Raw genomic sequence first — 21971 nt, forward strand, 5'->3', positions numbered from 1 at the left:
CCGGAAAGAGTGAGGCTGTGCATATATGTGGCAGAAATTAGCTTCCTTCATAGATTGATGGCCATGATGTTTCAAAGAGCCGGAGGGTAAGTAAATGGCAGACAGAAATGAGGCAGTTTGAATCTTCTTGTGTCTCACACATGTGCAGGACTGGAACGTAAGTGTTTTGGGCCGTTTCAATATGGACGCACAACTCTGTGAAAACACTGAAAACGCTGGTGTGGACGCGGAGCATTTTCAGAGAAAAACGCCGTTTTTAAATCTATCCGGGCTAGTGTGGACGTAACCGAAATCCTGAGCTGGCTTGGTATCACCTCTGTGTCACCTGAAAGAAGTGACCCCTCTGCGATCTGAACCTAGATAAGCTGCTGATTAACCTTTTCTGTGTACATTCCTTTACGTTAGTGCATTTTGTATTTGATCAAGAGTTTAGATTTAGATTATTGACAAAAAATCACTACACCCACATCATAAAGTAACAGATACATGCCCAGTATATTCATTGTATCATCTAAGACAGTGGTGCTCAAACTGTTGTACATGTACCACTGGCCATACATGGGCTCCCTCTAGTGGTATGTGGGGAGTCTCCAAATGTTTAAGATTAAATAATATACTGTGTTCTGATGAATGTACAGCTCTGCTATCACTTCTGAAGTGAATGACAGAAAACTAAACAGGGTTACGGAAGTCGGGCTAGCTGGTATATAATGATGTGCTACGTTGGCTACAGTCCCTAGCAACACAGCTGTTAGCATAATAGAAAACAGTGAAGCTGGAGGATGAATGCCAACTTTTTCCACTCAGTAACTGATGGTTAGGGACAAATGCAATGACATGGCAGGATGCTGTAAACGGACCAAACTTCCATCCATAATACGAGGTTAGTCATCAATACACTGCTACATGGGAGGTGGGGTGCCCCCGGCCTCTCGGCCTGGGGCTCGGTCACTCAGGCGCAGCTGGCTGCCGGCGGAGCTCACGGGCGCGTCACTGCAACTCCCCCTGGCTTCTGCTCCGCGGCTGCTGAGTGAGCCCTCATCTGGGACTCTCCTCAGCTCTTTCTGGGACAGTGGCGCAGCTGCCCCTCTGTTGGTCTTCCTTGGTCTCTTGTGTTCTGGGGGCCTCTGGATGTCTGGAGTTTTGATCTCCTCCACACCTGCTTCACGCCCTGGAGGACGGGGCTGTGGCCCCCCCACACCCTCTAGCAGATTATTACATGAAGGAACCTTTTAAAAAAACAAGCGCGTCCATGCTCACAGGTGTACCACGGGTGATCGCACCCACAAACTACACCCTTTTTGGCTCCTACCTCAAAGCACACTGTGTTCTGTTGATCTTATGTGCTGCACAATAATGTTTAACATTTAGTATTTACTGTCATATTCCCATATATCATTGTGATGTTGTTTATTCTATTACTCTTGTTCTCTTCTGCTTGCTTTCTTTTTTCTTTCTCAGCAGGTGATCCAGGTGATTGATATATGCATTTTTTTTCTCTGCCCGTTCTGTTGGTTTTTGTCTTTTGCCCTTCTCCCCCGTCCCTCTTCTCAGCTGTTTCTCTTTCCCTCTTTCTTTCTCCCCTTCTTTCCCCCAGTCAAGTCTGTCCCGTATTCAGTAAGTGAAAATAAAATAAACAATAAAAGGTGAATCAAATGGACCATTACGGCAAGGCTGGGATGGTCAGTTTGGTAAAGTAAATCCGTTGGGCATCTTTCTTTGCCTTTAGACAACAATTCTGATGCAAAAGAGCCAAACGGGACAGGCAAAAAAAAAAAAAATACACTGCTACATGGGCTGGGCTGTAGTTTTAAAAACTGAGCTTTAAAATGAACAGTGGTAATAAAAACCGAGAGAGGCTGACAGTGATCACTGATTGTTTTTAGGGGCTTGTTCAGATTAAATTAAACAAGATACAAAGTATTAAAATCTGTTAAAAAAAAAAAAAAAGAAGCCTTGATGAATTCAGAGTAGTTTGAACCCAGTAGCAGGGTTCATAGGTCATCACCTAAAGACCGGACATCCCACCTGCTGTGAATGTTTTAATGCAGTACAGTTGTTATCATTATGAGTTGTCACATCCTGTTTATCACAGTTAAAATAAATAACACTCTTATGAGAAATACAATTGTCTGGTGTAAACAGTATATGGTGTTAAATAGACCTACACTACTGTACTTTAATGTCGGTCACAAGGGTGGTACTTCAAGAGCCATATTTTACGAGGGGGTATTTATTGTGAAAAGTTTGAGAACCACTGATCTAAGACACAGACTTGACTCAACAAAATACCATTTATGTTAATTGCCATTTTTATTGTATTATTTATCTATTTTAAATGTAGGGGTACATTTAAGAGTTCAGGCTTTTTAAATCTGACATTGCTTCCATTCCTGTCAGTATTAATATTTCATGCCAATATTACATAAAACTGTTCGGGCAGCACACAACCAGAGTTTGCTGTAGTGCAAAAGCAACAGTACAAATTTGAGCTCAGTTCAGACTAGATGCTGCCTTACTGTACCATCTTGTGGTTCAAAGTGGTATTACATGAGGGTGTAGGCCCAGATTTCAACATGATTACTTTACTATTGCATCAGAAATCAATATTCTTCACTAATTCACACAATTGAAATTTGCCAAACATGCTTTTTCTGCATTTCAATCTGTTTTAAAGTTCCTAATTTGTAACTATAAAAAGCAGCAGCTACCTTCAGCTGTTTGAGAGAAACTGAAGAAGACATTTACTGTAGTTTTAGGACCAACAGACTGATGAATAAACCAAGTAAAGCAAAGTAAAGACAAGCTGCACTTTGACTTTTATTAGAACAATTTGCTGGAACTACAGAGTAATGAAGTACTTCAAGGTTTTGTGTGGATGACTTCCAACCTTACTGTACAGCACAGAGCACAGAGGGACAATATATGTAATCAATATATGATGCAGAATGAACAAGTAAAGACTGTAAGCTGAGTCTGAGGCTCATGCAGGACATTTCATAGTGAGGTGTCTTTGGTTGGATTATTCAAACATTTACATCATGTCATGTTTCGGCTGTGTGGCAGGCAGGAGAGGACCCAAACGCAAACTCACGGGGACAGAACTTGAACTCAAAAGCACAGCTTTAATTGCTGGAAAAATAGAACACAGGCAATGCAAAACTAAACTGGGAAAGCTAATCATAAAGTATACCAGGAGACACGGGGAGAATCACACACAGCATGAAGGAGACTGCGACCCTGACAAAGAGAAACACAGGGCTTAAATACACAGAGGGATAACGAGGGAACAAGACACAGAAGGAGAGCACAGCTGGGAGTAATCACGCTGGACGAGACAAGGGAAGCAAAACTAGAAACACTCACATGAGACATGGACCTTCAAAGTAAAACAGGAAACACACTGACTGAACTCTAAACATGCAAACTTAACAGCAACTGAGAAGACAGAATATAGGGACCAGAAACATGGTACAAAGAGGTCACAGTAGACACATTGAACACAGGGAAGCCATATTACAAAGCCAAAGAACTAAACCTATGATAACCATAACTGAGACCTAGGGAAACAAGAAACAGTACAACAAAGGACCCAAAACATAATCCATAATATAAAAACACGAGATCTCTTCAAAATAAAACAGGAAACATGAGAGGCAGACATGACAACATAAGACAACAGACATGAAACACACGAAGGGCAAGGGAGACTTCACAGGGGTTGAAAACACAAAGGGGAGCTAATAAGCAAATGAACAAAGGAAACCTAAAAAGCTTAAACATACACTATGAACATCAAAAGAACTAAAACTGAAAACACTGGGTCATAAGACCCAGGATCGTGACACAGAATGGCCAGCACTTAATCATCAGTGACACATCAAAGCACCAAACTCATTTCTCACAGATGAAGGTCATTGAATAAGAATAATAAGACCGCATCCATCTCCCATCACTGTCACAGCAGACTCCAAAGTGACCATATTTGGCATTCCCATGTCTTTCTGCCCAGAACCTGTCAGAGAGATCAAATCTGATATGAAACTGGACTAAACTCATAACTATTGTCACATTCATATAAATATGCGTCTCTTTTGGAATATTTCCAATATTTGCTGTATTTCTTTCCCAGGTTTCTCGCCCACTTTCCCTCCTTTAGACTTTTCTCTGAGAATCATCATGCACACTAAAACAGCTTTCAAGCTTTGATGAATATGAAATCTTCCTGCTGTAAAAATGGAGAATAAAAAGAAGTCAGAGCTGACTTTCTGCTGTTTGAAACTGTTTTGTCAGCTGTTTACAGACATCACTTTGAAATGTGTGTCTATCAGGTCATATTTACTGAAGCTTCTTCCTTCATATGTTCTGAAGTTTTACAAACACCAAAGAAGAAGAGACAGGAATTCTCTGAAACACTTTTTGTTCTGTGAGAAAAGAAACATTACAGCACAAAAACATGAAGACAAATTGAACAAAGTGAAATGTGTCGGTCGCTGCTTTGAACATGTTTCAATCCTGATTCCTTCAAACTGACTTGTTGTAACTGAACGTCATCACAGACTGCAGATGAAGAGAGTTCAAGCACAGCTGTTCATTCAAAGGAGGATTTCTGCTTTTCTTTACATTCAGTTTGTGGGGCTGTTGGAAAATAGCTCAGCTCATGTATTGCTGATCTATCTTCCAAAACATCAGTGTTTCACTTCTAAATAATAACTCTGGAATAGAAACAAACTAATGTCTCACGTTTCTGTCAGCGCTGATCCGTCCACCCATTCCCATTTAGATCTTCCTGATGTGTATTTAACATACAGACCAATCCAGGACTCTCCTCCAAATTTACTGATAAATTCCTGTTTGAGAAGAGACACAAATATTGTCTCCAGTCATAATTCAGCACTTCTGTTGTAGTGACATCATCTTGTGAACATGTCTGAAGGAAGAATAACTGTGATGAAACTTTTCTTCCATTGTGCAGAAATCAGAAAGAGCCAAAGAATCAATGAATATCAGCTCCTCCTGTAGCTCAGTCAGTGTTGCAGTGGAATCAGTGTTAACAAATCATTTGATTCAGTTGGATTGAATCAGAAAAATAATCTGGATTATGAGGATTTCTCTCATTTTATAACATTTCTGTGTAAATTAAATGTTTGTCAAATGTGTAAAAACTTTACGTTTGAATGTGTCTGCAACAAAAAAGGAGAATCCAAGAAATCCATCAGAGTGGAGACAGGAAGCAGGTCACAGACTGACAGCAGGTCAAAGATACAAGTAACAGATGACTGTCAGCTCCATCAAAGATCACACAGACATGAACAAACACACCCACCTGTTCCTCTTTGCTGTTTATCATCACCAGATCAGCTCCTTTATCCTGACAGGCTCTCATGCTGTCAGACCAAGTTTTCTTCTCAGTGGATTTAAAGTAACAGCTGCTTCCAAATCTCGTCCATCGATCGGGACACTTCTCTTAAAGTCAAACACGTTTTAAAGGCGGTATTTATTTACTGCTCATAGTTTTTGTTGTGTAATAAAGATTTTTAGTTTTTAACAGCTTGTTACCTTTGATCTTCTCCTTTAGCAACTTGATTTCTTGCTGTAGTTGAATTATTTTTGCTGCATGTTGAGAACAAACATAATTATAATAAAATAAAAATAAAACAGGAATAAAAAAGGAAAAATGACTGCAAAGTTAGTTCATGAATATTTATTTATATTTGTTTTGAAATATTTCTTACTTGAACAATTAGCCTGGAGATGCTCTTTTTCCAAAGTGACTAAAATATCTGGTTAGAAACAAAACAGGAAACTGATTTAAAGTTTAAAGCATTTTATCAATGAAGTTTTTATTATTCCCATCACATGAATGGAACTAACACATGCTGAGCTGCATGCTGCTCATCCGTTGGGCATCTTTCTTTGCCTTTAGACAACAATTCTGATGGCAAAAGAGCCAAACGGGACAGGCAAAAAAAAAAAAAAAAAAAAAAAAAAAAACAACCTTAAGAAGATGTGGAGGAACGACATCACAGTTGGTTTCATACTGGTAACCAGTTTCTCAAGAGAGGAAAGGGAAATAAGCTCTAAGTGATCAAAGACAGCCAGGCAGGGGAACAAGATGGACCGATGATGGGAGGCAAGAGAAATACAAGCTCCGTGTTAACAAAATTATCAGAGTTCTCTGTAAGCTTTCAGAGGGACGTGGGCATTAAAAGCAGTGTTAATGTATTATAAAGGACAAGGGGGTTGTGAGCGTTAGCAGCAATGATGTCGGAAAAATGTTTTGCTCTTGCAGTTTCCACAGCTCTTTGAAAACAACACCAGCTCTCAGTCTCAGAAGAGACTTGCAGTTTGTCCATCTTCAACTTTCATTTCTCCTGCACTCCCATCTGATGGCACGGGTATGATCACTTAACCAAGGGTCTGATCTGGGCTTTGATCACCTGGTTTTAATTGGAGCCACAGAATTTACAACAGTATTATGGCGTACGGCACAAGGAATTAAATTACAGGGAAAGCTCCTCAGTGCTGGAAGACACAGAGGGCTGCAAGTCTAAATTATTAAAAACAGTGGAGACATGAGCAGCCGTTGAAGAGTAAAAACATGTCAGCACCGAGCAAGAGCAAAGAGTTTGAATAAATTAGAAATGGGTAAACCTTAAGATAAAGCAAGATCCAGTGTGTGGGTACATTCATGGGTCGGGCCATAATTTCATCCAAGAAGTCTGAAAATTCCCACAAAAAATCTTTGTTGTATACTTTGGTGACCAATAGATCGCTGTGCACAGCAGCGGACGGAAGAGTCTCAACTCGTAAAAGGCTCGGTTCAAAGCTGCAGAAAACAGTCGGCAAAACTCCTCCATGACCCAAGGACCTCAGAGTATTAAAGTATGAGTGACAGTGGGGTAATAATTCTGAAAAAACACTGGACTCACCCGGAGAGGTCTGTGTTTAAGTAACGCTGAGAAGGTCCAAACTCTGGGACATGAAACATTCCTTAAGGATAAAAGTTTTATTCACGATGGACCTTAAATTCACCAGACCTATTCTAATGGGCACCACGTCTGTAGAAGCAGCAGTGGGAGAAGTAGGTGAAATCTGTGCAAGATGCCACAGATACCCAAGGTTGACACCAGGTGAAGGGGACCGGGTCCAAAAGGGTCCAGGGAACACCAAGATGTAAAAAGTCTAGGACCCTCACCAGCCGCTCGCCACGACATCAGTGGCGCCTTCTCCAGCGAGATGGTTGTGGTTCTTGGCAAAGGTAAGCTGGTACTCCAGCCAAGAGCAGGGGTAAGAAATCAAGTCTTTCTTGATGGCAGTGCAGAAATTTTGCGGTAGACGGATGAAGGGAGGAGAGAGCTTGGCAATCATAGATTACTAATAAGCTGACATGATGAAAGATGCACAGGACTAACAACAGAGAGAGCAGTAGATAACTCGTCACACACACTGGGCCATCTCTTAACCGCTCAATCAATCAGTGCATTCAATGCTAAGTAAGAGACTCATGAAATACTAGAAGCTCAGTCAGCAAAACAAACTTGTTGGTCAGGCTGTACCACACAGCAGCTCATATTACTGATCAGAGAATTCTATTTAAAATGCATTTAAATAGAATCCACTAAAAGCCATTTATGAAGAGGGAAACTAATCTCAGAGACCAAAACTCATTTTGTCCTGAATGGAAACATGCTTTTAATGCTGGAAAGGTGCTCATCATAACATGGTAGTCTGTGGGGACTGACTCGCTTTCAGAATCAGCCTTTAGTGGTCATTAAAGGAACTGCAGTTTTTGGATCTGTGCTGGCTTTCTGTTTCTTATCTGTTTCAGACAGGAAATGGCTTTGAGGAAGTGACAGCATGCAAAGAAACACAGGCCTATAAATGAATGTGATTAATATGAGTGATAACCTCCAGTGTGCTGAACGCTAGACGGAGAATTCCCTTTTCTTTATATTTGTAAAGCCCATTAGACTATCAAACAATTTGCGAGGCAAGAATAAATTATTTTTCATTGTTCAACAAAAGAGGAGCTCTTAAAGAGAGAGAGGAAAAACACATTCACACCTCACTCTCACGGTGCATACAAACCAGGAAATGCTTTTTAAAGGGCAACACTGTTTTGCCTTATAGAGAAACTGTGTCATAGCTTTCATCACATATGCCTTAAATAAAGTTACATCTGGGATCAGCATTGATTACTTTACTAATGAAGGCTGAAAACTTTCCTTTTCATTCTTCTTCTTGCAGACCTTTCTATTTAAAAACAATAAAAAGAAAAGAAAACAATAATAAATAAACAATAAAACACTACTGGTCATATTTGACACTACTGGTCAAATATGACCAGTAGTGTCAAATATCACCCATTTCCCGTGTAGAGGGGGAACAGGTGACTGTTTCTAACTAAAATATGAATAAGAATAGGAGCCAAACAAAAGCAAGTCTACATCAACATCTAATCTGTAAAATATTACATCCACCAGGCTATATTTTAATAAAATTACTCACATCGTGTGGTGATTCCAGACAGAATCAAAAGATACAGCAGCCCAAGATTCACTTCAAAAGCTCTGAACCATCTTCTTTTCACAGCTAAAAGCTTCATCTGGATGTTTAATTCTACAGAGACAAAATTGAGATTTAATTATTGTATTATTTTAATTAATATGTCGTAATCAGACTGCACTCATCTTGAGAATGAGCTGAACAAGTTCATCATGTTAGTGTCATATTTACAGGAGATTGTTTAACATATAGAAAACAGAGAAACAGTGTTTGAGAAGGAGAAATATTTCTAGGTGATTCTTAGAGCATGTGGGCCAGAAAAAGGCCAGTATATCTGTCAGTATGGTCGAAAATAAGCTTAAAAATACAATTAGCTCTGTAGACATGAAGACCACTCTCGAGTTGTTTCCTGTGGTTTCACTTGCACCACACAGTGTCTAAGAAGACTTCCTTGTTTTTAATATTTCTACCTTTGCCTCGGATCTGTCAGATAAGAGTCTTGTGGAACTTCCCTCCTTTTCTGTAATTTTTTGACGACTGAACAGTTTTTAAACATATTAAACCAACTTAAATTCCCTCATATTCAGTTTTATTTATATAGCGCAGAATCGCAACAACAGTTGGCTCAAGGCACTTTGTTTTGTGAGGTCAAGACCTTGCAATAGTACAATAGTTTATTTATTTCCTGCTTACCAGCTGCCTGCAGCCCAACATCAGGATGTTGTTCTCCATCATCTAGCATCTCAACCTCACTGTGCTCTTGCTCTCGTCCATCACTGTCGATCCTTCTGCTGTATTTCACTCTAAAATCGGCTGCAGTCTGACTGTCTGCAGACATCTTGGTGGGTGAAAGTATTTGAGCAGCTTTCACTGTCTGTTTCTGTCAGTCAGGCAGGTTTTAATCATCAGCATCAAACAGGAAGTAGCAGCAGACCAAACCACAAACACAGAGAGGCTAACTTCATTGTACTTTACAATGTGGTTCGCAGACCTTTGAGTGAGAGCACATGTCAAATAAAAAACAAACAAACATTGTCATTTTTACTGGCTGTTGCAACACGGAACTTTGAAACTAACAGAAATACATACATGTACAAACAAGAATACCTTTGTCTTGAATTAGTACATACTGTGAATAGACAGAAGCACACCAATTTCAGAGTTTTTCCAACACGGGAACACCTCACATGTCTAACAGAGCTTCAGTGAGACAAAGGAGATTCTTTCAGCTAGTGGCCAACTGAAGAATGCCCTCAACTCATTTTAAATCTGTGTTTCATGCCATTGGTGTTTACTTCCTCATGCAGTTTGAAAAATTTCACAAAAACCAGAGGTCATATGGCACTTTTCCTACTCGAGCTTTTACATCAAATCAAACAGTGTGACAGTGCGTGATCATATAGATAAAGGTAGGCCTGTTTGAGGAGTGATTTGAACTGGAGATCAGCAAACAGCCGGAAAGAGTGAGGCTGTGCATATATGTGGCAGAAATTAGCTTCCTTCATAGATTGGTGGCCATGATGTTTCAAAGAGCCGGAGGGTAAGTAAATGGCAGACAGAAATGAGGCAGTTTGAATCTTCTTGTGTCTCACACATGCGCAGGACTGGAACGTAAGTGTTTCGGGCCGTTTCAATATGGACGCACAACTCTGTGAAAACACTGAAAACGCTGGTGTGGACGCGGAGCATTTTCAGAGAAAAACGCCGTTTTTAAATCTATCCGGGCTAGTGTGGACGTAACCGAAATCCTGAGCTGGCTTGGTATCACCTCTGTGTCACCTGAAAGAAGTGACCCCTCTGCGATCTGAACCTAGATAAGCTGCTGATTAACCTTTTCTGTGTACATTCCTTTACATTAGTGCATTTTGTATTTGATCAAGAGTTTAGATTTAGATTATTGACAAAAAATCACTACACCCACATCATAAAGTAACAGATACATGCCCAGTATATTCATTGTATCATCTAAGACAGTGGTGCTCAAACTGTTGTACATGTACCACTGGCCATACATGGGCTCCCTCTAGTGGTATGTGGGGAGTCTCCAAATGTTTAAGATTAAATAAGATACCGTGTTCAGGATGAACGCCAACTTTTTCCACTCAGTAACTGATGGTTAGGGACAAATGCAATGACATGGCAGGATGCTGTAAACGGACCAAACTTCCATCCATAATACGAGGTTAGTCATCAATACACTGCTACATGGGCTGGGCTGTAGTTTTAAAAACTGAGCTTTAAAATGAACAGTGGTAATAAAAACCGAGAGAGGCCAACAGTGATCACTGATTGTTTTTAGGGGCTTGTTCAGATTAAATTAAACAAGATACAAAGTATTAAAATCTGTTTAAAAAAAAAGAAGCCTTGATGAATTCAGAGTAGTTTGAACCCAGTAGCAGGGTTCATAGGTCATCACCTAAAGACCGGACATCCCACCTGCTGTGAATGTTTTAATGCAGTACAGTTGTTATCATTATGAGTTGTCACATCCTGTTTATCACAGTTAAAATAAATAACACTCTTATGAGAAATACAATTGTCTGGTGTAAACAGTATATGGTGTTAAATAGACCTACACTACTGTACTTTAATGTCGGTCATAAGGGTGGTACTTCAAGAGCCATATTTTACGAGGGGGTATTTATTGTGAAAAGTTTGAGAACCACTGATCTAAGACACAGACTTGACTCAACAAAATACCATTTATGTTAATTGCCATTTTTATTGTATTATTTATCTATTTTAAATGTAGGGGTACATTTAAGAGTTCAGGCTTTTTAAATCTGACATTGCTTCCATTCCTGTCAGTATTAATATTTCATGCCAATATTACATAAAACTGTTCGGGCAGCACACAACCAGAGTTTGCTGTAGTGCAAAAGCAACAGTACAAATTAGAGCTCAGTTCAGACTAGATGCTGCCTTACTGTACCATCTTGTGGTTCAAAGTGGTATTACATGAGGGTGTAGGCCCAGATTTCAACATGATTAGTTTACTATTGCATCAGAAATCAATATTCTTCACTAATTCACACAATTGAAATTTGCCAAACATGCTTTTTCTGCATTTCAATCTGTTTTAAAGTTCCTAATTTGTAACTATAAAAAGCAGCAGCTACCTTCAGCTGTTTGAGAGAAACTGAAGAAGACATTTACTGCAGTTTTAGGACCAACAGGCTGATGAATAAACCAAGTAAAGCAAAGTAAAGACAAGCTGCACTTTGACTTTTATTAGAACAATTTGCTGGAACTACAGAGTAATGAAGTACTTCAAGGTTTTGTGTGGATGACTTCCAACCTTACTGTACAGCACAGAGCACAGAGGGACAATATATGTAATCAATATATGATGCAGAATGAACAAGTAAAGACTGTAAGCTGAGTCTGAGGCTCATGCAGGACATTTCATAGTGAGGTGTCTTTGGTTGGATTATTCAAACATTTACATCAAAGCACCAAACTCATTTCTCACAGATGAAGGTCTTTGATTCATGATCATATGACCCCGTCCATTTCCTATTATTGTCACAGCAGACTCCACGGTATCCAGAATAAGGATCTGACCATCCTTCTGCCCAGAACCTGTCAGAGAGATCAAATCTGATATGAAACTGGACTAAACTCATAACTATTGTCACATTCATATAAATATGCGTCTCTTTTGGAATATTTCCAATATTTGCTGTATTTCTTTCCCAGGTTTCTCGCCCACTTTCCCTCCTTTAGACTTTTCTCTGAGAATCATCATGCACACTAAAACAGCTTTCAAGCTTTGATGAATATGAAATCTTCCTGCTGTAAAAATGGAGAATAAAAAGAAGTCAGAGCTGACTTTCTGCTGTTTGAAACTGTTTTGTCAGCTGTTTACAGACATCACTTTGAAATGTGTGTCTATCAGGTCATATTTACTGAAGCTTCTTCCTTCATATGTTCTGAAGTTTTACAAACACCAAAGAAGAAGAGACAGGAATTCTCTGAAACACTTTTTGTTCTGTGAGAAAAGAAACATTACAGCACAAAAACATGAAGACAAATTGAACAAAGTGAAATGTGTCGGTCGCTGCTTTGAACATGTTTCAATCCTGATTCCTTCAAACTGACTTGTTGTAACTGAACGTCATCACAGACTGCAGATGAAGAGAGTTCAAGCACAGCTGTTCATTCAAAGGAGGATTTCTGCTTTTCTTTACATTCAGTTTGTGGGGCTGTTGGAAAATAGCTCAGCTCATGTATTGCTGATCTATCTTCCAAAACATCAGTGTTTCACTTCTAAATAATAACTCTGGAATAGAAACAAACTAATGTCTCACCTTTCTGTCAGCGGTGCTCCGTCCACCCATTCCCATTTATATCCTCCTGATGTCTGTTTGGATCTCAGACCAATCCAAGAGTGTCCTCCAAATTTACTGGCAAATTCCTGTTTGATAAGAGACACAAATATTGTCTCCAGTCATAATTCAGCACTTCTGTTGTAGTGACATCATCTTGTGAACATGTCTGAAGGAAGAATAACTGTGATGAAACTTTTCTTCCATTGTGCAGAAATCAGAAAGAGCCAAAGAATCGATGAATATCAGCTCCTCCTGTAGCTCAGTCAGTGTTGCAGTGGAATCAGTGTTAACAAATCATTTGATTCAGTTGGATTTACCGTATTTTTCACACCATAAGGCGCACCAGATTATAAGGTGAAAACAAAACAGTCAGATAAGTCATATTTTACTCAACTTATTCTTCTTGCTTCCTCCACTTCCCTACCATTGATTCATTAATGCTGAATTCTCTGCAGCTGCTCTATTCCCATGTTGTTGCAGTATGTTAATGACTAACCTGGTATTGTGGATGGATTATCTCAGTTGTTCTCCTGACTGCAGTTTGTTCCGTTTACATCATCCTCCCATGTAATTGCATTTGTCCCTAACCATCAGGAACCCTCACGTTAACTTTTGTCCAGCGTTTATCCTCCAGCTTCACTGTGCTAATGTTATGCTAACGTAGCTGTTTTGCTAGCGATCACGTAGCACATCATTATATACCAGCTAGCCCAACTTCAGTAACCCTACAAACGTCACTGCTGTTTAGTTTTCTGTCTTCATTTATGTTGGAAGTGATAGCAGAGCTGTACGTTTGAATTATTTCAGAAATCTCTCAGTCAGAACATGCTATATCATGTTTAGGTGGAAACTAGTGAGCTAACTCCCTGCTAACTTCTAACTCTGTTAAATGTAATAAATTCTGTTTTCATGTATGCCTGGATGTTAAACTTAATTGTTGCACCTGGTAAAGCAGCAACGCTGATCATTTTATTAAAGATGAAAGAATTTAGACACTTTTTAACTCTCAGTGATGCCACAGTGTTTGTTTGACTTTGGGACCTGAAGACGACGGAGTTTTGGACCCAGATTACTCCGTGAGGCTCCTGACTACGGCAGCAGTAATGCTCCAACAATCCATCAAACAGTGCGCCTTCATAGCTTACCAAAGTCACACTAAAACATTTTTTGACAGATTTCTGTGCGCCCTGTACCACATAAAATTGGTTCGAGGTCAGTGAGCACAACCAGAATTCATACATAAGGCGGACTGTCGATTTTGGAGAAAATGAAGGGATTTTAAGTGCGCCTTATAGTGTGGAAAATATAGTAATCAGAAAAAAAATCTGGATTATGAAGATTGCTCTGATTTTATACAATTTCTGTGTAATTTAAATTTTTGCTTCGAATTTGTCAAATGTGCAAAAACTTTACATTTGAATGTGAATGTCTGTAACAAAAATGGAGAATCCAAGAAATCCATCAGAGTGGAGACAGGAAGCAGGTCACAGACTGACAGCAGGTCAAAGACACAAGTAACAGATGACTGTCAGCTCCATCAAAGATCACACAGACATGAACAAACACACCCACCTGTTCCTCTTTGCTCTTTATCATCACCAGATCAGCTCCTTTCTCCTGACAGTCTCTCCTGCTGTCAGACCAAGTTTTGTTCTCAGTGGATTTAAAGTAACAGCTGCTTCCAAATCTCGTCCATCGATCAGGACACTTCTCTTAAAGTCAAACACATGTTTTAAAGACAGATTTTGTGTCCTGTTGTATCACATTAATCTTTGGTCCCTGTCATTTTCCCTGTAAATGCTTCATTTGTCTGTTTATATTAAATCCTCTATCAGGAATTTAGGTGTCACTTTTGACTCGACTCTCGCGTTGGATGGTCATTGAAATCTCTGGTTTGGTCTTGTTTTTAATCATTTAAGAAATGTGGCTCTGAGCTGGAGATTGTTATGCATGCATTTCTTCACGGTTGGACTAATGTAACTCGCTGTTTATGTGTCTAAGCAAAGGTTCTGTGGACAGTCTGCAGGTTGTGCAAAACGCTGCAGACAGACGTTTGACAAAACCTTCCTAGTATTCACATGTGACACTGTTGCTCGGTTACACTGACTTCCTGTTGAATTTAGAGGCCATTTTAAGATCCTGATCTTGACATACAGAGCTGTGCATGGACTGGCACCAGCCTAAATCTCTGATCTGCTACAGCACTATGTCCCCAGAAGGTCCCTAGGGTCATCTGATCAGGGCTTACTTGCTATGAAAAATATTAAGAGGGTGAGGCACAGGGTGGTAGAGCTTTTGCCACTGTGTCCCCTCAGCTGTGGAACTCTCTCCCCCAAACATTAACAACTGTGGACTCAGTAGTTGATTTTAAAAAAACTCAGAACTGCTTTTGGTTAATTTTTGCCTGTTTTATATTGTCTTTTTAAAAAGAAAAAACTTTTCATGACTTGTTATCTTATGTGTAGCACTTAGTTTATTATTTTTATTATTATTAAACTCAGGTTTTCTCTCTTATTCATAAACTTACATTTATACAGAGAAACTGTTACACAGCATCAAACATTTAGGATTCAAAACAAAGACACAATCAGGTTATCACTGTGTAACACTGATGTTTTCTATCAGTTATTCAAACTTTATTACCTTCTATCTTCTCCTTCAGCTTCTTCACTTCTTCCTGTAGCTGACTGTGGTTTTTACTCAGTTCATCATAACGGCTCTGTAACTGAGTCAGGCTGGTTTTTGTGCCTTTAGAGTAAAACAGATTAAAATTAAGTTAAAATGTTCTACAAATATATCTGTGATATAAGAACTTGGTGTTTGCTTACCTTGAAGTTCATCCTGCAGCTCACTCTTGTTCAAAGCATCTGAAATAGTTCAGTGAAAGCAAAATAAAATAAAATGAGTGAAACATTGAACAGAAATAATCTTCTTCCTCTGCTTTGTCAAATATCAATAAGAGTCAGAAACTTGCAGCCATTGCTCTTTAACATGTCCTGTGGGTGGAGGTGTTAGAACTACAGGAAATCTGATGAGCTAAATACGTATCAACTGTGAACAAAAACCACTGACAAGATTCAGAATAATTGTGCTTCAGTGTGGAGGAAGAAGGTGAAGAGTCAAACAGCATTTCTACACCTGTAGTCAGAGATGTTATGTAGGGCTTTGGAACGTGATGTCACGGGGGTGGGCGTGGAAAGGATTTTGTCCCGATCCGCCATTTTGGGGGTCTAAACAAAGCGCAAGCGAAAAAGTAGTCACACACAACAGTTCGTTCTTGCTGTGTGGTCCGCTGCAATGTTCAATCGCACAACCGGCAAGAGAATAAGCTTGAAAATGGTTTATCTTTTCATTCTTTCCCAACCTGGAAGCAACATGAAGCAGCTCGTGTGTCGATGTTACCAAACGAAGGCGTGTAGCCTGGATAGCAGCCGTGAGCTGATATCCAGTTCTCTTCCATCTCCAAATATCTGTTGGTTCTAAATCTGGTAAGTTCTAAATATGGTCATATCACTCTTTATAGCCTATTAGTTTTATTTTTGATGCGCTCTGAGGTCATAGCAAATTAGAACAAACATCCTACTGAGTGATTTTGCAGAACTACCTTCTATTTATAGAGTTGCTAATTATTTGGCATTATTGCAGCAAACCAGCCAATGAAATGGATGAAACATCGTGACTGAGTTCCAGCGCTACACAAGGAACCTGCTTCAAACATACCACCATGCCAATCAGATTACTTCTTCCATGTGAGGGTGAAGAGGTGACCCTTCAGGATAAGATGGTGAAGGTTTGCTGCGTTTGGTGAACAGTGTGATAATAAAACCAGGGAAAATGAAACTTGCTCCTGTTAAATATTCTTTAGTCTTTTGCTGTATAAATAGCTGTATTTTTTCAAAAGATACAGTAAATAAAGTAATGTTAGTAGTGGGTGATATCATGTAAACACTGTCATGATTTTGTGTAAACATTTTGTCATTTGTAAACTGTAAATGACATGGATTCTACATGTAATGTGATGTTCTATAAAGTGGTTTTAATTTAAAAAAAAAAAGAGGCAAAAATTAGTTTGTTTCTTTATTCAACTTTTGAACAGCGGGACTCAGTCAGTACATATTCAGTAAATGCAAATTATTTACACGGCAGTGCACTACAGGCATAAATCTAGACCCCTAGATAAAACATTATGGCATTATAGCAGTGACGACTCCTCCACAGTAGCAGGTGGGATTTTTCTGTTTTGAGGCTCCTTTTCCCCGTCACTACAGATGGTCTGTTTATGTTTTGATCAAGAGCCTTTTTTGGGCAGCTGAAGAGGAGAAGTCTATCTTATGGCCAACCTCTGGCTGTATCTTGGTCATATTACCCAGCAAAACCCAGTATGCAGGTTCATCTGTAACAGTCCTTGTGCCACAGATCAACACTGTTGCTTCTACATTAAACAGAAGAGCAGTGACGTGGGTGCAGGTCTCCGTGACTCCGGCCATGCAGGTGCAGCGGGCGACTTCAACCTTCCCTGTGATGCTCACAGTGACCCATGGCTGCAATGCTGGTTCATTCAGTCTTTGAGAGTGCAGGACCTGAAACACACACAGACAAAGTTCATTTAAAGACAAGAACTATGAGCCAAGGCCGACACAAATGTGTTTAATCTACTTTATCATAAATGTAACAAAGTGTTTAGAAAGTTAGCACATACATGTCATTTTTCATTTCTTTATGTGTCCATCGCTGCAGGTTATAGTGTAAATCTGCCTGTTCTGTCAGAAACCTGCCTGCAGAAAATGAACCTAAAGTATGTAATGCAAGGATGTCATCACTTTAGAGATGGAGAAAGCATAAATTGACAGTTATGAATCACTTAATATGATATGAGATTCTGCAGGTCATTGATCAATGTATAAAACTAAAATAAAATGTATTTTAGTGACACAAGATACAAATATGGAAGCAAGATGTATAATTAGGATTATTTATAATAAATATGAATAAATCATTGCAATTTCTTTAACCATAAAGAATAACTAAATCCTTCAGGACAATGTCTCATCAATGCACTGAACTCACTATGTTATCCCTCTAACAGCCTCCACATGTTCTCACTGTAATTTCCCCTCATGAATGAATTTATGCTGCACTAATGTGAATGTTTGCAGGAAAATCAAACGCATTTCACTCGCAGTACTCGAGCTGACTTACCTTTGTTTGAATGACGACTTGTACGCGCTGACTCCACAGATAAGGTATGAACTATGTCAGGCTACGTCAGTAGCGGTTGGTCTCCAGGGTTTCTACTCCACTGCCGTATTTCATACGGGTCCACATTTCCAATGCAGGCTCTTTTCTGCAAGTACAGCTGCTTCGCCTCTGGACGCAATCGGTCTCTATACAGTCCGTTCTCTTTTGAGCTGCTTTTAAGCATCTTGTAATCGTCATTCCAACAGTGTGTTTGTTTTGATTCGTAGACCCCGAAAATGGTGCCGCGCTCCCACAATGCATTGCGGCTTGACGTCAACTCCAAAGCCCTACATGCTTTGAAAGAATAGATTCTGACTCATGTGACATGTGCCTGTTCTCACTGAAAATATGTCTTTTTACATTCAGTCAAAGCTGCTCTGAGGCTTCAACACTTCCTCTTATCAAAGGTGTTTCCATGTGATCAGGTACTTCCTGTATTTGCTGTGGCAGAAGGACACGTTCTGGTTGTGAAGCTGCATGTTTGTTGGCTGCTGGGATTCAGTATCAGTCATACATTCATTTGCAGGAGAAGTTCAGAGGTTGTATCTTATCTTACAGCATATGGACAGGATGATGATCCCAGCTAACATCAGGAGGCACAGCACTCTTAGACCCAGTGTAGCACATCTGAAAGAGCCCTTCAGGACTGAAGGAGGATTCAGAGTCTGTGGTCCTGTTAGAAAGCAGTGTGGATGTTGGTCTGTGCTTATTTCCTGTCACTCTGTGTTTAATAGACCTGTGGTTGTGGTTGTATCAACTTAGCTTCATAAAAGGGTCGGTTGCCAAAAAACAAGGAAATATAACATCTGCGCTGTAACTAAAGTGCCTGAATCAATTTGCTGTTCACAGAGCTCTACAAACCAACGTGGGAAAAAAACGTAAACTACAAAGGTTCATACAGCACATGGAGAAACAGATGTTTGATGAGCTGCAGTTATTTGGCATTAAAAGCTGACTGTAACAAACTGGAAGTACATTTATTTGTATAATTGACTTACCTCCTTCCTGCGACTGAAAATGATCATAACTATCTCTGATCTCATCTGTACTCTCGTAGGTATCCACCTCCCTCTGCTCCCACTCTACTCCGTCCTCCTTTCTGCTGTATCTCACCTTCTTTGATAGATCTGGTTCAGCATAAATATCTGAGGACATCGTGAGAGGACTGAGACAGCTGAGCAGAAGCTGCACTTACAGAGTTTAAACTATACTTTAACAGTTCTGCAGTACTAACCCTTGTATATATGGTGCTATGCTGTACTGTTCTTGTCCAGCCTTCTGTCTGCTTTCAGACAGGAAGAAACTCTGAGGAAGTGACATCATGCAAAGGACCACAGACCAACACTTTCATTTGATTGCATAAAAACCTCGAGTGTGCTTGAACACACAAATGGAACATTTCATGGTATTTATATTTGCAAAGCCCCTCAGAAACATGTGAAAACATTTGCATGAAACAGGAATAAATGCATTTTCTTTGTTTAACAAAAGGTGAGCTTGTGGTGAAAAAAAAAACACACATACGTCATGCTCACACATGTGCACCTCATGTGCACAAAGCAGGAAATGTCTCTTTGTCAGTAATACGTTTTTCTATTTCCTGATAGAAAACAAACTGTTAAACTGTTTAAGATTTCATGTGACTAAAGTTACCAAGTTGTTTTTAAAGTATACGATCATTTTTTAGCTCGTAAATTAACATCAAAATGAAACTTATGCACAAGTTCAGTAAGGAAGATCTATGGCCTCACATCTGTCCACTGCCAGGCGCTGCTGACTAAATCTAAGCTTTATCACTTCCACTTTCCCACACTGTCAAGCTGTTTGTGTTATCACTGGTCTAGTCCAATGACCTTTTCCTGGCCTTCTCCAGGCCAATCAGCATTCATGCCACGTACAGCAGCGCAAACAAATTCATCCATCCCTGGGCTTCCATGTGTCTTTAATGTTTGCAGAAGAGTATTGCCAGGGTAAAATCCAATTTCAGTTGTCTCTGGCTGTCATTCTTTTTTCTCTCGCTATTTAACAGTCATCTAAGTGTGCCTGGAATTTTCTCCAGTTAACAATAAATCCAGGCACAGTATATTTCAAATCAGTTTATACTTGCCTCTCTCAGCTACTCCACATCACAAGCTCAAATTCCCAGTCTGATCTCTCAGCCCGTGTATTCCAGCAGCTCAGTTATTCAGTCATGCATGTTAATTAATTATCTTCCATCCATCCATCCATCCATTCACTTCCGCTTATCCTTTTCAGGGTCGCAGGGGGCGCTGGAGCCTATCCCAGCTGTCGTAGGGCGAGAGGCGGGGTAGACCCTGGACAGGTCGGCAGTTTGTCGCAGGGCCAACACACAGAGACAGACAACCATTCGCACTCACATTCACTCACACATTCACACCTAATGGCAATTTGGATTATCCAATTAACCTATCCCCATCTGCATAACTACAGAAAACGAAAAAAAATTAAAATTATACAAGAAAATTGTAAAATAATCAATGCCAGTGTTTCTGACACTTTTAGACGAGTAAACATGTCCCGGGTCAAATTGACCCAGGAACATAATTGGTGTTCCTGGACACCAACATAACAGGAGGGTAAAGTTCCGCTCTTGTTTTCTATGCTGCGGTTCCAGCAAAGACGAAACAGCCGGGTCACTGGACTCGCTGCTCCTGTGTCAGCGCACAGCAGGCACACTTTGCTCCCCCTCCCCCCTCTTGTGTTTAGATGTTGCGCCGTGACGTGACGTGACTTAAGACGCTTTGGGGGTTGTTAAGTTGTTTACATATTATTTATATTTTCACCAGTTGTTATTTTTGTTGTTGAGAATTTTAATTGTAATTTCTGTATTATAGTTTCTCAACAGTACTTGTTTGTTTTAATTTTTTACTGTTTTTTGCACACTTTTTATGTAAGATCTTTCTAAAAGAAAAAAAAAGGAAATAAATAAATAAAAATTGGTAACTATAAACCACCAAGGCTGTGAGCCCCGACCAAACCTACTCTCCACTCCGCAAACAGGCGAGAGAAGTGACCCGAACGATCGGCGCCCCATGCTCCGACCCAGGGAAGTGTCCACTCTGGCGATCACGCACGCATCAAGCGGCGCTGGTGACGAGGTGGTTCTCCGGGCCCTCACCTCAGCATGCCACCCTCGGGCGTGGTAGGACCCCCACACACCTCGACCTCTGTCTCCAGCTTGGGAGGTCCCACCCTTACAATAATCACACGGTTGCTGTAACACTACATTCAATGTCTGCAGTTCTCCCACTGCCAGCCGTACACTTTACCACCAAAAACAACAACACAAGCAGAGCACAGTCCTGGGTTTTAACTATTTAATAATAATAAAAACGCAACATCACAAAAAACACTTGAGGTCATGAAAATTTATTGAGATTTAGCAATTCAAAGAGCATCCACCTTATTTTCGATATCAGCAATACTGGCCCATATTTACTTGGTATTGGATCGATACCAAAATATGTAGTATCGCACACCACTAATGGCAGTCCATTCTCCCTGCAGCACGGAGTACACTGCCCATGAGGCTGCATTCTTTAGAGCTATGCCTTCATATTAAATCATTTTTTAATAATAATTGTTACAAATATTTCATCACTTCATTATGCGGGCCGCAAGATTGAGGCCCAGGGATTAGAGCCTGCTAATACGTCTTTTGTTTGGGTTTCCACCGGCGTGGAATTACCAAAAAATAGAGAGGGCATAGCATAACATATGAAACAGGAAAAGGCCGCCATGTTATCCATTTATTTCAACAAAGCAACTGTACTCTGAATATCACTTTCTTCAAGGGAAACTGTAACGGAATACAGTTACTCATATTTTGTATTTTAAATATGCAACACTGGTACATGTACTCCGTTACTCCGC

General features: G+C 39.9%; 2 protein-coding genes across 11 annotated transcripts in view; both read right to left on the bottom strand.

Annotated features, from left to right (window-relative positions):
- Nucleotides 1–3575: 3575 nt before the first annotated feature.
- On the bottom strand, nucleotides 3576–9743 carry LOC309699538 (CD209 antigen-like protein 2). The gene is made up of 7 exons (XM_082522641.1): nucleotides 9202–9743; nucleotides 8512–8622; nucleotides 5736–5783; nucleotides 5560–5613; nucleotides 5327–5466; nucleotides 4744–4850; nucleotides 3576–4015 (listed from the first exon to the last, which is right to left on the bottom strand). Exons 1-7 carry the CDS (start codon nucleotides 9344–9346, stop codon nucleotides 3895–3897), a joined length of 726 nt encoding a protein of 241 aa, XP_082378767.1. The 5' UTR covers nucleotides 9347–9743; the 3' UTR covers nucleotides 3576–3894.
- A 395-nt stretch (nucleotides 9744–10138) lies between these two features.
- Nucleotides 10139–21971, bottom strand: part of LOC309699533 (CD209 antigen-like protein C) — a 44533-nt gene continuing 32700 nt past the window's right edge. For all 10 annotated transcript variants that reach the window (XM_082522632.1, XM_082522624.1, XM_082522626.1 and 7 more), the window contains 7 exons: nucleotides 19076–19359; nucleotides 18634–18750; nucleotides 15668–15706; nucleotides 15483–15587; nucleotides 14412–14551; nucleotides 12819–12925; nucleotides 10139–12090 (listed from right to left, as the gene is read on the bottom strand). In XM_082522632.1, the coding sequence (XP_082378758.1) occupies nucleotides 11970–12090; nucleotides 12819–12925; nucleotides 14412–14551; nucleotides 15483–15587; nucleotides 15668–15706; nucleotides 18634–18750; nucleotides 19076–19232 (786 nt within the window). In that variant the 5' untranslated portion in view covers nucleotides 19233–19359 and the 3' untranslated portion in view covers nucleotides 10139–11969. The remainder of the gene's footprint in view (nucleotides 12091–12818; nucleotides 12926–14411; nucleotides 14552–15482; nucleotides 15588–15667; nucleotides 15707–18633; nucleotides 18751–19075; nucleotides 19360–21971) is intronic.

The sequence above is a fragment of the Aulonocara stuartgranti genome (assembly GCF_965226115.1).
Source record: "Aulonocara stuartgranti genome assembly, chromosome: 22".
Classification (NCBI taxonomy): domain Eukaryota; kingdom Metazoa; phylum Chordata; class Actinopteri; order Cichliformes; family Cichlidae; genus Aulonocara; species Aulonocara stuartgranti.